Source organism: Phyllostomus discolor, chromosome 1 (assembly GCF_004126475.2).
Source record: "Phyllostomus discolor isolate MPI-MPIP mPhyDis1 chromosome 1, mPhyDis1.pri.v3, whole genome shotgun sequence".
Classification (NCBI taxonomy): Eukaryota; Metazoa; Chordata; class Mammalia; order Chiroptera; family Phyllostomidae; genus Phyllostomus; species Phyllostomus discolor.
Genome location: NC_040903.2, coordinates 166,653,658 through 166,671,815, shown reverse-complemented (window position 1 = coordinate 166,671,815; position 18,158 = coordinate 166,653,658). Strand labels below are relative to the sequence as shown.

Genomic DNA, 18,158 nt, shown 5'->3' with positions numbered 1-18,158 from the left:
CTTCAAAAAACTTCAATGTAGACAATTGTCTGAGAATACTTGTATTCCAAGAGCAAATCTGCCAGTCTGTTCCCTTTCCTTCCCTTTTTTCCACCTGTCTATTCGGTCTCCCATTCATTTCTTTTTATTTTCTGTCAGAGGAGTGGGAAAGGTCAGTCATAGACTTAAAGAATAAGCTATATTGATTTTTTTATTACCTGTACTTTTTTTAAATCCTCACTTGAGGATATGCTTATTGATTTTACAGAGAGGGGAAGGAAGGGAGAGAATGAAGGAGAGAAACATTGGTGTGAGAGAGAAACATGGATTGGTTGCCTCTCGTACATGCTCCGACTGGGAACCAAACTCACAACCTAGGCATGTCCTGACTGGGAATCAAACCTTCATCCTTTCAGTTTACAGGATGATGCTCCAACCAACTGAGCCACGCCAGCCAGGAATAAGTTATATTGATTGATTAGTGATAAATCATATAAGATCCTATTCCCTTTTCTCCTACATGGATCCATACAATGAAATTGTATGCAGCCGTTGAAAAGAACAAAGTGGCTTTGATGTGTGTGTTGTAGGGAACAATCCCTAAAAGGTACTAGTTAGTGCAAACCAGCAAGGTACAGAACAGTGTGTTTGATGTCTTATTTATTTTTTGTAAATTATTTAAATGGCAGAGAATAAACATGTGTATGAGATTTCATGAAGGCTAACCAGGAAACTGGTAACATTGCTCAGCTGTGAAGGGAGGAACAGGGCGAGCAGGACACATATCTTTGGTACCTTTTGAGTTTCATAGCATATGCATGTGTTACTTATTTGAAAAAATAACCTATTCTTTTAAAAATGTTGTATGGTCATGGTTAACAATTAAAGCAGTATTGAGATGTATAAAATAAAAATGAAACCTTCCAGCTTACCTCTAACACATGCTTCCTTAATTGGTGTTAATGGTTTGGCATATATTGTCCTGCACATTTTCTTTTTTTTTTAAAGATTTTATTTATTTATTTTCCAAGAGAGAGAAAGGGAGGGAGAAAGAGGGGGAGAGAAACATCGATGTATGAGAGAAACATCAGTTGGTTGCCTCTCACATGCCCCCAACTGGGGACCTGACCTGCAACCCATGCATGTGCCCTGACAGGGAATCAAACTGGAGACTTTTCAGTTCACAAGCCAGCATTCAATCTACAGAGCCACACCAGCCAGGCCTGTCCTGAATATTTTCTGTATACTTATAAACATGCATAAGCACACATATATTTCTATATAATTTTTTTAACCTGAGATCATCTCATACACACTTTTTTGTAACTTACTTTTTTTACTTGCTATAATATAGCCATTGGACCATTCCAGTAAATATAGACTTATTCCTTTTAAAACCACTAACAAAAATAAAGTCATCAAACTCTGGCATATTTCAGACTGTAAATAAACTGTAAGACATTGCACCATCTCCTACTGAGGGATGTTAGATTGTTTATAGTCCTTTGTTATTATAAACAATACCACAGTGGATATTCTGAGTTAATTGATATGTATATTATACATTTTGATGTCATTAAATAACAAAACTAAGATATTTTAGATAGTGACACCAGCATGTGTATAAAAACACAAGGAAAGAGAGTACATAGGATTTCTGGGAAAGGAGTAATTAGGAATGTCCAGAGGTCAGGTCAGGAGGCGGGGTATGTGGGAGCCATCAGGAAGAGCCAGGTCAGGAAGCTCACTAAGCATTGTGTTCTGGGCTGCAGATTTCACCCTAGTGATGGTATGAAGAAGTCATTGAATGATGTGACTGGCTCACGCAATAGAACATTCCCTGGCTCCAACATGCAGTATGAGAGTAGATTTAAGGAAATCAGACTTGGAGCCAGGAAATCTATTAGGATGTTGCTGCAGTAATATTCAGGTGACACATGATGAAAACTTGAACTAGAGTGGAGAGAGAATGTATTCAAGAGCTAGTAAAGAAATAGAATGAATGGGATCTGGTGCCTGACCTGGCTGGAAGGGACAGAGAAGGTCAGTGTCTGACTGACATCTGACTTGGGCAAGCTGGACAAGGTTTGAGTGGGTGTGAACAGGGACAAATGGAATCCAGTTTGGGGCACAACAAGGGGGTATCTGTTAAACATTCAAGAGAAAGTACCCAGGAGGCGGCCTAGAGTGGGGGCAGAAGTGTGAACTGGAAGCTGGGAAGCATCAGCATGTGCTGGTGTTGAGAGCACTGAGTGCTTTTATTTAGTCTCCACAGTTGCTTCCTAGCTTCCTGGCCAGCGCTCTTTCTCTTGCTCCCTCATACCCACCCCACTGTGTTATCTGCCACTCAGAGACAAATCAAAGACCTAACACTATTATCATTCTTTTTTTTAAAAAATAAGAATCATTCCAGCAGAAGAGGCAGCTTACAAGCCTATACTTTTGAGGAACAGCCTACATTTCCTGTGGTGAGTTTTATCCTCTCCTTTCAATCATCAGTAAAAATAGAAAACTCAGCAACTTCTTTTTCTTTTTTTTAACACTGAGTATGACCTTTGACTGCCTAGCAGAGTAGTGATCCAGCACAGGATCTAGGCTCTGGGGTATGAGGTGCAGGGGAGGGGAAATTGAGTAGGTGGTTCCTTTAAAAACAAAACCAGTTGAACCGTCTCCCCCATAGTAAGAAAGTCCATATCTGAATCCTGGCAACTGTGGGCGATATCCGGGCCTCTCAGTTGAAGGTCTGTCCTCAGTTGAAGGGCTGTCTCCAGATCCCTGGAGTCTGTCTGCTGCAGGGATCATGCAGTTCAGGATTATGGTATCTAGCAGCCGTGGCTCTATGGACAGCCTGTGGCATATATAGCAGTCATTTCTGTCCCACGCATGAAATGTCACACAGGGTTCAGTCACTCAGTCGTGTGTGCACTGGTGTCAGCAAGCTCATTGGCGAGTTTGGAGTTTATTAGTACCACCCCCCTTCCTTTTCATTCTCACATCCACCAGTTGGCCAAGACCAACCTTTTTTTTTTCATAATTATTTTTTTGTATTTTTTCATTACCATTTATATTACCCTTATATTACCCTCCTCACCACAATCACCACCGTGTTATCCATGTCAGTGAGTCCTTTTTCCTTTTTGCTCAATCCCTTCATCCCCTACCCTGCCCCCTTAGCTGTCATCTGTTCTCTATGAGTCTGGCTCTTTTGCTTGTTCATGCAATTTGTTCATTAGATTCCACTTGTGAGTGAAATCATATTGTATCTGTCTTTCTCTGACTGGCTTATTTCACTTAGCATAATGTTCTCCAGGTCCATTCATACTGTTGCAAAGAGTAAAACTTTCTTCTTTTTTACGGCCAAGTACAACCTTAACTTCATGTCTGGACTGCCTACTCTTGGTCTCCCAGCCTCCATCCTCCTCCTGATTCAACTCTCATTACTTTGAGTTTATCTGTCCCTTACTAAGCCCTACATTTTTTTACTTTACTTTAATTTTTATTTTTATTTATTTATTATCCTCACCAGAGGACATGCTTATTGATTTGGGGGGGGGGGGGGGGCAGGTGAGATAGGGAGAGAAACATCAACCGGTTGTCTCTCATATGCACCCAGGGACCAAACATGCAACCTAGGTATGTGCCCTGACCAGGAATTGAACCTGCAACGTTTTGGTGTACCGGATGACGCTCCAACCAACTGAAGCACCCTGCCAGGGCCTAGCCCTGGGCCCCACTTGTTTTTTTAAAACCGCATGAAAATTCCCAGGCTCCCAGCCCCTTCAGCCGACCCTGTTCTTTATTCACCCACAGACGGCTCCTGCTGCCGGCATTCCTGTCTGTGCTCATTCTTCCAGACAGCCTGTTCCCATGTTCTAAATTCTCTCCCTCGTCCAGGTCTGTGCACATTCCATTTCCCTACTTGGAAAGGCCTCCTCACTTTTTTTTCCATCAAACATGTGTGATTTTCAATGGCAGTCTATATATTGATTTTGAAAAATGGGATTGTTTTCACTTTTATGGAAGTTCCAGCAAAGGAATGCAGAAGCTCAAAATTCCTCAGCCCAACAGTGACTCATTCATCCACAAAGGTGCCCCTGTACCGAGAGAGACACAGACCCTGTGCTAAGGAAGGAGAGCAGCACCCGCCTGTGCAATTGACCCTGTCAGTAGTGACCATGAACAAGAGGCAGGTGCCACCAAAAGGCCACCCTCACCAGTCCTACTCTCACGTGTTGCCACTTGTCTGGCCTCCTGCATTAGACTAGAGCCTGCTTAAGCAGAGCTTCATAATATTTTCCCCACTGTCCTTTGTTAAGTCCTCCAGACAATGAAAATGTTGAATGTCTGATTGACTGACAGGCATTCATCCAAGAAACAATTTTAAGTGTGCCAGATGAGCAGTGGAATCCAGAGATGATTTGTTTTATGTACTGGAAAAGCTATTTCCCTGCCTTTTTTGTCTCCATACATTGATTAAGGTGTTTTCTTTTTAATAGTTTTCTTGAGGTATAATTTACACACCATAAAATCTACCCATTTTTAAGTAGAAATAAATGAGTTTTAGAAAATGTATACAGTTGTGCAAACATCACCACAATAAAGGTGAAGAACCCTTCCATTGCTCCAAAATAGTTTCCTCACTTACAACACCTACTTTCAGCCTCAGGTAACCCTTCATCTGCTTTTCGTTGCTACAGTTTTGCTTTTTCTAGAAATTTCATACAAACGGAATCATACAGTATGTAGTCTTACATGTGTGACCTCTTTCACTTAATATGATGTTTTTGAGATTTATCCACGTTGTTGCATATCTCAGTAATTCTTGATATTTCATTGTGTAGAGAATATCTACGACACTTCATTTATCTGCACACCAGCTGTTGGACCTTCATAAAGCTGAGAAACTTTGAGTTCCATTTTTTCTTGTAGACTAACACCTCATCATAACTGTCAGCAATGTGTCTAGGGAACCGTGTATAGCTAGTGAACAGACTAGTGGTGATAGTTTTTATGTATGAAACACATTAGGGGAGTAGGCTGAGCCTTGAAGAGTCTAATCTGGTCCTAAAGACTAAAGAAGGCCAGACCTGGACTATTTTAAGTAAACCTGGAAATAACCAGACCTCTTTGCTCATTAGTAGTAAACAATAATAAACTGCACCTCCTCAGCTCTTACAGAAGGAAGGCTGGGGTAACTTTGGCTTGGCACGTATAGGTGGTAATTCTGTAGTTAAAACTACCTGAGTTTAATTCTCAGCTCTATAGTAGCAATGAACCTGTTAAGAAATTACTTCAATTTGATCAATAATATAAATTATCTCAATAAGAGTTGTGTGGAGGTTAATGATACGATTTATGTTGAAGCACATAGTATGTTGTTATTACCGTCATGTATTTTTTGAGGAAAATGGATTTTATTAGCTAAAATTGTGTTTAGAAACATCTCTATAATCCTACTAACCTTATTAGTCTTTAGTGTTTGTTTCATTTGATTTCTTTGTTGGATTTTGGCATCTGTAGCAATTCTGGTAAAGTCACTTGCTTCATTCCTTATATTTGTCATTGTTTTGTCTTGTCATTTTCTCCTGATCATTCTGGCCAGAGATAAATTATTTTATTGATTGGAAAAAAAAAACAGATTGGTGTCATTTGTCTCTCTGTTATTTTTCTGTTTTATTGTTTTTTACTCTTATCTTATTTTCTTTATTATGCTTATCTGAATTTAATTTGCTTTCCCCTTTCTCATTTAGTAAAGCAAAAGCTGAAGTCATTGATGTGAGACTGTTCTTTTTTTATAGGCATTTAGTGTTATAAATTTCCCCCTAAGTACTGCTTTAGTGGCATCTCATGAATTCTAATGTCTTTTTATTTTCATTCAATTCAAAATACTTTCTAATTTCCCTCTTAATTTCTTTGACACATGGACTATTTAGTGTGTGGTATTTGGTTTTCAGCTATTTCAAAAGATCGTTTAGACATCACTCTGTTATTTATTCCCAACTTAACTCCATTTTAGCACAGAACATACTTTGTATGACTTACATCCTTTTAAATATATTAACCTGTTCCATGATTCAGTTGGGTAGGTTGGTCAGGTGGATAACTTATGTTTTCAACTTTTCTATATGCTCACTGATTTTCTGTTCACTTATTCTACCAATCACAATAAAAGGATTTTGAAGTTTTTCTGTGCATATGGATTTTTATATTTCTCCTAGCAATTGTATCAGTTTTTTTCTTTATGTATTTTGAAACTCTGTTCTTAGGTATATAAGCCCTTAGGATTGCCGTGTCTTTCCGATGACTTGACCCTTTGTCATTATAAAAGGGCCTTCCATATCTTTGGTAATATTCTTTCCTCAGAAATCTAATTTAATGTTAATACAGCCATTCCAATTAAGTTTTTAAAATTTTATTTTTCAATTACAGTTTACCTTCAATATCATTTTATACTACATTCAGGTATTAAGCATAGTGGTTAGACAGTCATATAATTTACAAAGTGATCCCCCCAATATTTCAAGTACTGACCTGGCACTATACTTATTTATTACAATATTATACCACGTGACTATTTTATAGCTACCAGTTTGTACTTCTTAACCCCTTCACATTTTTTACTCAGTCCCATAAATTCCCTCCCCTCTGGCAGCTGTCAGTTTGTTTTGTGTGTCTATAAGCCTGTTTGTGTTTTATTTGTTCATTTATTTTGTTCTCTAGATTCTGCATATAAGTGAAATCATATGGAATTTGTCTTTCCCTATCTAGCTTATTTCACTTAGCATAATACCCTCTAGGTTATCCATGCTGTTGTAAATGGTAAGATTTCATTCTTTTTTAAGGCCCAGTAATATTTCATTGTATATATGTACCACTCTGCTTTATCCACTTGTCTATTGGTGGTACTTGGGTTGCTTCCATATCTTAGCTCTTCTAAATATACTGCAGTGAACATAGGGGTTTCTTTTTGAATTAATGTTTTGGGTTTCTTTGGATATATACCCAGAAGTGGAGTTGGTGGGCATGTGGTAGTTTTATTTTTAACTTTTTTGAGGAAACTCCATACTGTTTTTGAGAATGGCTACAGCAATTTGTATTCCCACCAACAGGGTTTCCTTTTTTCCACATCCTCACCAATACTTGTTCACTGATTTATGATGACAGCCATTCTGGCAGATGTGAGGTGATATCTTATTTTGGTTTTAATTTGCATTTCTCTGATGACTAGTGACCTTTCATATGTCTATTGGTCATCTGTGTGACCTCTTTGGAGAAGTGTCTATTCAGGTCCTCTGACTAATTTTTCATTGTATTGTTTTTTGGGGGGAGATTTTGAGTTGTACGACTTCTGTATACATTTTGGATAATAACCTTTTGTAAGATGTATCATCGGTCAGTATCATCTCCCATTCAGTAGGTTGCCTTTTCATTTTGTTGATGGTTTCTTTGCTGTTCAAAAACTTTTTAGTTTCTTGTATCTCCATTTGTTTATTTTTTCTTTGGTTTCCATTGCCCAAGGAGATATATCAGAAAAAAATATTCCTATGAGAAATGTTAGAGCTTTTTACAGCCTATGCTTTCTTTTCTTTTTAAGGTTTTATTTATTTTTAGAGAGAGGGGAAGGAACAGAGAGAGAGAGGGAGGGACACATCAATATGAGAGCGAAACATCAACCTGTTGCCTCTTGTACGTGCCTTGACGCCACAACCCAGGCATGTGTGCTGACCAGGAATTGACCTAGTGACCTTTCGCTTTGTGGGATGATGCCCAACCTACTAAGTCACACAAGTCAGGGCTGCCTTTGTTTTCTTCTACGAAATTTATGGTTTTGAGATATTTAAGTCTTTAATCTATTTTGAATTTATTCTTGTGTATGCTGTAAGGAGGTGATCTAGTTTCATTTTTACATGTGTCTGTCCAATTTTCCCAGCATCATTTATTGAATAGACTGTCTTTACCCTGTTGTATGTTCTTGCTTCCTTTGTCAAATATTGATTGTCCATAAAGGCATGGTTTATTTCTGAGATTTCTATTCTGTTGCATTGATCTATATGCCTGTTTTTAGGCCAGTACAATGCTGTTTTGATTACTATGGTCTTACAGTATAGTTTGATATTAGGTAACATGATATCTCCAGCTTTGTTCTTCTTTTTCAAGACCACTGAGACTGTTTGGAGTCTTTTGTAGTACCATATACGTTTTTTGAATATTTGTTCTAGTTATATGAGATATGCCTGCCAATGGTATTTTCATAGGAATTGTGGTAAATCTGTAGATTGCTTTGGGTAGTATGCAAATTTTAAAGATGTTAATTCTTCCTATCTATGAACATGATATATGCTTCTACTTATATGTATCTTTTTCAGTTTCTTTCTTCAGTGTCTCATAATTTTCTAAGAACAGGTCTTTAACATCCTTGATTAAATTTATTCTAGGTATTTTATTTTATTTTTTGATGCTACAGTAAATGGGATTGTTGCTTTTTTTAAAGTATACTTTATTGATGATGCTATTACAGTTGTCTCAGTTTTTTTCTCCCCTTTATCCACCCTCTAGCCTGCACCCCCCCCCCCCCCCAGCATTCCTCCATGCCATAGTTCATGTCCATGGGTTATACATATAAGTTCTTTGGCTTCTGTATTTCCTATACTATTCTTAACCTCCCCCTGTCTATTTCATGCCTACCAATTTTGCTTCTTATTCCCTGTGCCTTCCTCCCATTCTTCTCCTCCCCCTCCACACTGATAACCCTCTATGTGATCTCCATTTCTGTGATTCTGTTCCTGTTCTCGTTGTTTGCTTAGTTTTTGGTTTTTAGCTTCAGTTGTTGATAGTTACGAGTTTGTTGTCATTTTACTGTCCATAGTTTTTTATCTTCTTCTATTTCTTAGATAAGTCCCTTTAATGTTTCATATAATAAGGGATTGGTGATGAACTACTTTAACTTTACCTTATCTGGGAAGCACTTTATCTGTCCTTCCATTCTAAGTGATAGCTTTGCTGAATAGAGTAATCTTGGAGGTAGGTCCTTGCCTTTCATGACTTTTTTCCAGTCCCTTCTTGCCTGTAAGGTTTCTTTTGAGAAATCAGCTGATAGCCTTATGGGAACTCCTTTGTAGGTAACCGTCTCCTTTTCTCTTGCTGCATTTAAGATTCTCTCTTTATTTTTAATCTCAGGTAACTTAATAATGATGTGTCTTGGTGTGTTCCTCCTTTCATCCAATTTCTTTGGGATTCTCTGGGCTTCCTGGACTATCTGGAAGTCTATATTCTTCAGCACATTGGGGACGTTTTCCTTCATTACTTGTTCATTTCTTGCTCTTCCTCTTCTCCTGCTGGCATTCCTATGATTCAGATGTTGGATCACTTAAAGTTGTCCCAGAGGTTCCTAAGCCTCTCCTCAGTTTTTTAAATTCTTGTTTCTTTGTTCTGTTCTGGTTTTGTCCTTTTGTTCCAGATCTTTGATTTGAGCCCTGGTTTCCTTTCCTTCACTGTTGTTTCCCTGTATATTTTCCTTTCTTTCACTTTGTATAGTGTTCATTTCTTTCTTCATTTTGTGATCCAGCTCAATCAATTCTGTGAGCATCCCAATTACCAGTGTTTTGAACTCTGCATCAGATAGGTTGCCTATTTCTTGGTTACTTAGCTCTTTTTCTGGAGTTTGATCTGTTCTTTCATTTGGGCTATATTTCTTTTTCTCAGAGCACCTTTTATATTGTGTATATATTGTGTATTGTATATTAAGGGGCAGAGCCTTAGGTATTCACTCAGGCGGGACAACCCTCTTTGCTGCATTGTGGCACTGTCTGGGGGAAGGGGTCAGAGAAGGAACAAGGCCGCTTGCATGCTCCACACTAGCCCCACTTTCCAGCCAACTCTCCTGTGAGACTGAGAGTTTCTCCTGCCTTTGCAACACCCACTGTGTTTTACAGCTAGAGGTTTTGAGTCATTAGTTTTCTGGTCTGCCAGCCCCGCCTGGCCAGCTCAGTCCACCACCTTGCCGTGGTTTCTCTCCCTGCAGCTTCCCATCCCCGCCCCTCCTACCAGTCTGGATGAATGTTTCTATAACTCCTTGGTTGTTGGAGTTCCATGCAGTTTGGTTTTCTAGCAGTTCTGGTTGTTTATTTTTTAAATTGGTTGTTATCCTTCTTTTGGTTGTGCAAGGAAGTGAAGTATTTCTACCTATGCCTTCATCTTGGCCAGAACTCTGGATTATTGCTTAGTTTCCCTTTCTGATTACTCATTATTGATACATAAAAATGCAGCCAGTTTCAGGTATTTATTTTGTGTCCTGCTACATTACTGAATTCATTTAGCAGTTCTGATAGTTTTTTGGTGAGATCAATCAGGTTTTCTGCATATAATATCATATCATCTGCAAATAGTGACTGTTTTACTTTTTTCCAATTTGGATACCTTTTATTTCTTCTTGTTGTCTGATTACAATGGCTAGGACTTCCAGTACTATGTTGAATAAGAGTGATGAAAGTAGATATCCATGTTGTTCACGAACTTAAGAGGAACACTTGTAGTTTTGCCCACTGAGTATAATGTTGACTACTGGTTTGTAATATATGGCCTTTATTACATTGAGGTATATTCCCTCTATTTCCACTTTGCTGAGAGTTTTTATCATAAATGGGTGCTGAATTTCATTGAATGCTTTTTATGCATCTATTGATATAACCACATGGTTTTATCCTTCATTTTGTTTATGTGGTGTATCACATTTATTGATTTGCAGAATATTGTACCAGCCTTGCATCCCTGGAATAAATCCCACTTGATGAAGGTGTTTGATCTTTTTAATCTATTGCTGGATCCAGTTTGCTAATGTTTTATTGAGGATTTTAGTGTCTATGTTAATCAGGGATATTAGTTTATAATTTTCTTTCTTTGTAGTTTCTTTATCTGGTTTTAGAATTAGGGTAATGCTGGACTTATAAAATGAGCTTGGGAGTCTTCCCTTCTATTGAATTTTTTTGGAACACTTTGAGAAGGATAGGTGTTAGTTCTTTTTTGAATGTTCGGTAAAATTCACCTGTGAAGCCATCTGATCCAGGGCTTTTGTTTGTTGGGAGTTTATTGATTAGTGCTTCAGTTTCATTGGTTGTGATCAATCTATTCAGATTTTCTGAGTCTTCCTGATTTGGTGTTGAAAGATTGTTGTTTCTAGGAATTTTTCCATTTCATTCAGATTACCCAATTTGTTGGCATATAGTTGTTCCTAATATTTTCTTACACTTCTTTGTATTTCTTTGGTGTCAGTTGTTACTTCTCTTTCATTTCTGATTTTATCTATTTTGTCCTCTCTCTCTCTTTCTTGATGAGTCTGGTTTAAGGTTTGTCAATCTTGTTTATCTTTTCAAAGAACCAGCTCTTGGTTTCATTGATATTTTATATTGCCTTTTACACTCTATTTTGTTTATTTTTGCATGATATTTATTATTTTCTTTCTTCTACTCACTTTGGATTTTGTTATTCTTTTTCTAGTTCCTTTAAGTGTAAAGTGAGATTATTTATTTGAGATTTTTCTTGTTTCTTAGGTAGGCCTGTAATATTATGAATTTCCCTCATAGGACTGTTTTCACTGTGTCCCATAGGTTTTGGGTTGTTTTATTCTCATTATCATTTGTTTCAAGGACTCTTTCGATTTCTTCTTTGATCTCATTGTTAACCAGTTCATTGTTTAGTAACATCTTATTTGGCCTCCTTGTTTTCATGTGTTTTTCAATTTTTTTCTTGTGATTGATTTCTAGTTTCATACCATTATGGTCAGAGAAGTTGCTTTACATGATTTCAATCTTCTTAAATCTACTGAGATTTGTTTTGTGTCATAACATGTGATCTATCCTAGAAAATGTTCCATGTGCACTTGAATAGAATGTGTATTCTGCTTTTTGGGGTAAGAGGTTCTGAAGATATTAATTAAATCCATCTGGTCTACTGTATTATTTATGGCCAATGTGTTGTTTTTTGGTTTTCTGTATGGAAGATCTGTCCATTAATGTCAGTGGGGTGTGAAAGTCTTCTACTATGTTTTACTGTCCATTTCTCTCTTTATGTCCATCAGTATTTGCTTTATATGTTTAGGTACTCCTATGTTGGCTGCATGTTTACAAGGGTTATGTTCTCTTGTGTTATTGATCCCTTTATCATTATATAATGTCCTTTTTGTCTTTTATTATAGCCTTTGTTTTAAGTCTATTTTGTGTGATATAAATATTGCTATCCTCTTTTTGTTTCCATTTGCATGAAATATCTTTTTACATGCCTCTATTTTCAGTCTGTGTGTGTCTTTCTATCTGAAGTGAATCTCTTGTATACAGCATATATAAGGTCTGTCCACAAAATATCCAGCCACATAATATGAAAAATAGAGACATTTATTGAAAAAGATCTAAGAAACATTGTACATAGGACAATGATGCCTCAGTCCCCTTCAAAGTAGGCACCTAGGGACCTCACAGTTCTCCCAGTCTCCATCAGCTGCCCCGTCATATTTTCCTGAATCCCATTGACAGTCTGAAATCTCTTCCCTTTAAAAGGTGGTTTTAGAAAAGCCAGAAGTTGCAGGGTACCAAATCTGGGCTATAGGGGGACTGAGTCACCTGTGTGATTTGATGTTTCTCCAAAAAACTCTGCACAACACATGATACATGAACAATCTCCAATTGTCCATAGCTCAGCCTTCTGAATCATCTGAATAGATTCCATGGAAGAATGTTCAAGTTTAATGCAAAATCTGATGCAGATTTGTTGCTCTACTTGCTCAGTCATTTTGAATGTGATGGCCACACAGTATACATGCTCAGTCAATAGCATCTGTCACCCCCACTGACTAGTACAATGAAGTCATCGTTTTTCACACATGTGCATTCCAGTCCACTCTCCTTGGCTGCCAGGTTACATCAATGTTGTGCAAACCGTTCTCGTTATATTGACAATGGCTGAACTTTTTCCAGACAGGCCTCATATGTGGATCCTATTTTCTTAGTTATTCAGATACACTATGTCTTTTTATCAGAGAATTTAATCAGTTTAAATTAAAAGTGATTATTGATAGGTTATTGAGGTTGATTGTTCAATAATTGAGTTGCAGTTCTGATGTGGTCATGAGAGGAGGTGAATGCAGCTTCCATCTTGGACCAGATTTTCTCCTGTCATGTTCTCTCAGCATCACCACCCTCATTGTTGCCTACTGTTTTGTCTGAGTGAACTGTTATACACTTTATTTTGTGCATTTCAAAGTGCGATTTGAAAGATGCATTTGAAAGAGAGGTAGCAGTAACAAAGAAATGTGGTCCTTTTACAAAGATTTTTCTTAGTCATATTTAATTCTCCCATTATTCTTCACCTTAGCTTTTGCCTACTTCATCTGGACTACCACCAGGTTGGGAAGAAAAACAAGATGAAAGAGGGAGACTGTATTACGTAGATCACAATTCCAGAACTACCACGTGGACAAAGCCCACTGTACAGGTACCCACAATCTATCCATTAACTTGTTCCCTCACCTAATTGAAAACATCATATTTCTATGGAAGCTCTCACATCACTGTGGTATATACTGGATGCTTCTAGCACGTTCTAATTCTTTTCTGATGTTGGTGCTAAGTGCTGTTTCTTGTGGATGTCTTTTATGCATGAATTACCACGTAATATTACGTAAAACAAGTCCTACTGGGAATAAGAGAATAAAGTAAATGGTCTAGTTCATTGGGTAATTTAGTAATTTGAGCGGATCGAGACCATTATGTATCTGAAAGATAATCTTAGTGATTTGTTTCTCTTAAGTCTGTGCTGATGATGTTCTGTCCTTGACAATAATGACATTTCCTTGTAAATGTTCAGGAAAATACTCATTTTATCTTAGTATTTCTCTTATTGAGAGATGTTTTAACATTGAAAAGTACAGAAAATAATGTAGCAAATACCCATTTTCTTTATACCCAGAATTTATCACCATCAACAAATTACCATGTTCATTTCTAGACATTTTATTTTTAAAAATAAAATTTTACAGATAAAACACTTTAACTAAACACTTGGTCCTACTCCCCAGAGGGCACCACTTTCTTGAATTTGTCGGGTATTCTTCTAACCTATTTTATATACTTTCAAAGAGAGCTAAGCAATGCAAAATATTGTTTATGTCTCTGCGTTTGAAATTTTACAAAGATGTCCTGTATAATTCTAAATCTTTTTTGCTCAACATTGTTTATAAAATCCTATCCATGTTGTTGTTATATATAGATCCATTATACTCCTTTTAATTATTGCCTAATATTTAATCAGATGACTATATTACATTTCAATTATCCATTTCTATGGTGGATGTTTGCCATTCATTTTGTCTACCCAGCCTTTGAACCCACTTCTGTGTATGGAGAATTCCCCACTCTGTGAGTGTTTTGGATGAGCAAAGACAACCTCCTCTAACTGGCAGTGGGGCTCCTCTGGCAGCTGGGGCAAAGGCCCCCTGACCTAGCCTTCTCCGTCACATGCACCACCAGCATTGTTGTTAACTAGCATCTTTCTGCTCAAGAATTAGCTGAGAAATGATAAACTATTTTAAAAACCAAGTTTGACAAAATGCTTTATTTAAAAAAGGAGCCTCCAGTGTTTAGACTTATTTATAAGTGTGTATTTTGCCTGCAGGTTGTTACCTTTTTAACCACAGCTATTTGTACACTCTCTATAAAACATTACAACATGATCTAATTAATGTGCTAGGCCGCAGTGGAGACCAGTCAGCTGCCCTCGAGCCCGAGCATTTCTGCAAGCCTGCAACCACAGGCCCCCTCAAGTGCTTCCCCACCGCAGGTGACTCAGCTGTCTGAAATGGAGCAAGGATTTCTTCCGAAAGGCTGGGAACTCCGGCACGCACCAAATGGGAGGCCTTTCTTTATTGACCATAACACCAAAACCACCACCTGGGTAATTTTCATGCTGTCCAGTTTGCATTGAAAATAACAACAGTAATAACCTCTTACGTATAGTTCTTGGTCATCATTAAGTATACATTAGTACAACCTATATTTTCTAGTATTCATGTAAAGATCTGTTGAATTTGTAATAGTATTATTTCTATTCAAGATATGTTTATGGCTTTTTAAATATTTTGGGTGGTTGTCATATAGATACATCATTTCCTATATCCAGTTTTTAACTCACTAGGCATAATGCTTAGGAAGATATTCAGTAATTATCCTTTAGCTTTATTGAGGCTGTATAGTTCCAAAGTACTTTTAAATCATACCTCATTTAATATAAAGAAAAATCTTCTGAGGCCAAGTAAAATAAGGTTTTTAATTTTAAGGCTTAATGTTGTTTAGCTGTTTATTCACCACTAATAGAAAAATTACCGAAAATTAGCAGCAGATAAATAGATGTGATCAATTTATTTAAAAGACCAGTGTACCTAAAAAAACCCAAAGTAATTTTTTTTTAAATATTTATTTATTTGTAGAGAGGGAAGGGAGAGAGATAGAGAGAGAGAGAGAGAAACATCAATGTGCGGTTGCTGGGGGTTATGGCCTGCAACCCTGGCATGTACCCTGGCTGGGAATCGAACCTGGGATACTTTGGTTCCCAGCCCGCGCTCCATCCACTGAGCTACGCCAACCAGGGCTAACCCAAAGTAATTTAATAAAATACAGGTGCCAGCACAAATAATCTTCCTTTTTCTTTATTACAAAATCTTGTATTACTGAATCATAAGCATGGAATTCTGTAACATAAAAATATCATACTCGGGCATATGACATTTCAGGTGAAATGTCCAAATTAAAACTATAAATTAGCCCTGGCTGGTGTGGCTCAGTGGATTGAGTGCCCGCCTGTGAACCAAAGGGTCACTGGTTCAATTCCCAGTCAGGGCACATGCTGGGGCTGTGGGCCAGGTCCCCAGCTGGGGGCATGCAAGGGGCAACCACACATCGATGTTTTTCTCCCTCTCTTTTTCCCTCCCTTCTCCTATCTCTAAAAATAAATAAATAAAATATATTTTTTAAAAACCTATAAATTATTACACCTATATTATCACCCTACCAACCATACTCAAACAGGCATTACTTCTGCCAGACCCTGTATTAAAGTGATATATAGAAATTAATCCAAACAAATTGACTTTTGTTATATTTTTCAACAGTGCTTGATTTTAATAACCTATTTGAGCTTATCATCCTATCTTTCAAAAATATTAATAAATCAGTACCTTAACAGGTAGGTGCAGAAAAGCATGTTCAGGGCCTCAGAAATAGCATGTCCCTCTCTTGCACCAGTTTTTTTTCAGAGACAAGGTCTGTGTAGTAACACAGCCCCTAAGGAGTGGGGCAGAGTACCCTGAATGGTTTCCATGGAAGAGATGATGAGTTAGCACAGATCCTACTCTGAAATCTGAGAACTGAATGCTGTAGCCTTAGAATGACAGATTTTACATGGGGAAACGATTATTTTACAGATTAAGCAAATGAAATAAAAGAATAATTTAAATATCCATTGATATTAGAAAATATAATAACAGATTGACTCTCATGATCCTAAAACTTGTGTGTGTGTATTGTTTTCTTCATTTACTATGCCAAAAAAGGAAGATCCAAGACTGAAAATTCCAGCTCATCTGAGAGGAAAGACATCACTTGATCCTTCCAATGACCTGGGGCCTTTACCTGTAAGTTCACAGAGCTGCTGCCCATGTCATCTGGCTGTCTCAGATGTTTTGTAGTTTGGAATACAGTAGTTCTTTAACAACTATAAGTAGTGTTAAATAAGTAATTAAATATTAAATAAGTAATATTAAAGTGTTGAAGCCTTCTACTAAGAATAAAATATGCAAATTAAAGTAAGCATATCACCAGTGCTGTTCTTCTAATCCTACATCTGAAACCCTTTTCTCAAATAATTGAAGTACATACTTTATTATAGCCAGGATGGGAAGAAAGAACTCACACAGATGGAAGAATCTTCTACATAAATCATAGTATGTACATCGTGATTTTTCATTACATTATATTCATAATACTGAGTTTTGTGCATAAGAATGAAGAACATATTTTTTTCTCTCTCTCTTCAGATATAAAAAGAACACAATGGGAAGATCCTCGTTTGCAGAATGCAGCAATAACTGGACCAGTAAGTCTCTTTGTATTAGTATGCTCTGGTGGGATTGTTCTCTAACCTGTCTCTTCAAGGGTGAATGGTCAAGGGTATCACCCTAACAAGCATTGAAAGGAAAGCACATTTGCAGTTCTCTCCTCTGTCACCACCCCACTCTAGGTCTCAGTTATTTGAAAAAGGCATATAAGGTCATTATCCTTATCCCACTCGAGAGCTTTGAGAGGCTAGTGAGCCAGACAGTCAAAATGCACAGGCGTGGGCTGCTGTGCTCAGGCTCGCACTTGCCATTGTCTGAAACGGCGTGGTTGGGCCACCGCAGGTCAGAGAGGAGAATGCAGTGTGGCAGGGGAGGACGTGGACAGCACCTTGTCCACTCCAGGGCGGTATCTTGAACTTTTAAAGTTATTGTATAAATGAGATATAAGATATACACATATTATATCACACTTATATGTAACACACTCATATTTAGTTGTAAATATTGCCATGTGAGATGTTTATTTGACTCGAGTCAGCTTGAGAAGAAAAATCATTATTTTCTTTTATATAGCAACTTTTTCCATTTTTAGTTTTTCAGATTTTAATTTTTAATGTATGAAAATAAGTAAAATTGAAGATACAGTTCTTTTAGATTACTCTTTAGTCTCCATGTTTAGTCTTTTAAAATAATGGATAAAAAAGGCAACTCCTCAAAGTTCAAGGGAAAAGTACATTTTTCAAATTGTTCCCTTAATAGAGAAATCACTTAGAAAGTCTCTTTAGAAATGGAATTTTTCATTCCTAATATTTCTCTACTTGGAAGAAATTTCCTGTTTCTGGCATGTTGCATTTCAAGAATATTGAATGATGAAAATTACAGCCATAGGAATTGCTGAATACAATTTTATCTTAAACAGAGAAATTACAATTTTTTACATTTTAAATTGGTGTTTCTTTAAATTCAACTTTTCTTTCCAAATATCCTTTTTCAGTGCCTTTAACTTATGTTCATAAAATACCTAGAAGGGAACTTTTGAAATTCTTTCAAAATAAAACAACCTAAACCTTCTTTATTTTTC

At 37.2% G+C, this 18,158-nt stretch overlaps 1 protein-coding gene across 3 annotated transcripts in view; it reads left to right on the top strand.

Annotated features, from left to right (window-relative positions):
• The window catches only part of NEDD4 (NEDD4 E3 ubiquitin protein ligase), a 120,947-nt gene that overhangs the window by 88,760 nt on the left and 14,029 nt on the right, over positions 1-18,158 (top strand). For all 3 annotated transcript variants that reach the window (XM_036033893.1, XM_028506828.2, XM_028506832.2), the window contains 6 exons: positions 2,382-2,447; positions 13,342-13,461; positions 14,716-14,919; positions 16,574-16,654; positions 16,909-16,963; positions 17,057-17,115. In XM_036033893.1, the coding sequence (XP_035889786.1) occupies positions 2,382-2,447; positions 13,342-13,461; positions 14,716-14,919; positions 16,574-16,654; positions 16,909-16,963; positions 17,057-17,115 (585 nt within the window). The remainder of the gene's footprint in view (positions 1-2,381; positions 2,448-13,341; positions 13,462-14,715; positions 14,920-16,573; positions 16,655-16,908; positions 16,964-17,056; positions 17,116-18,158) is intronic.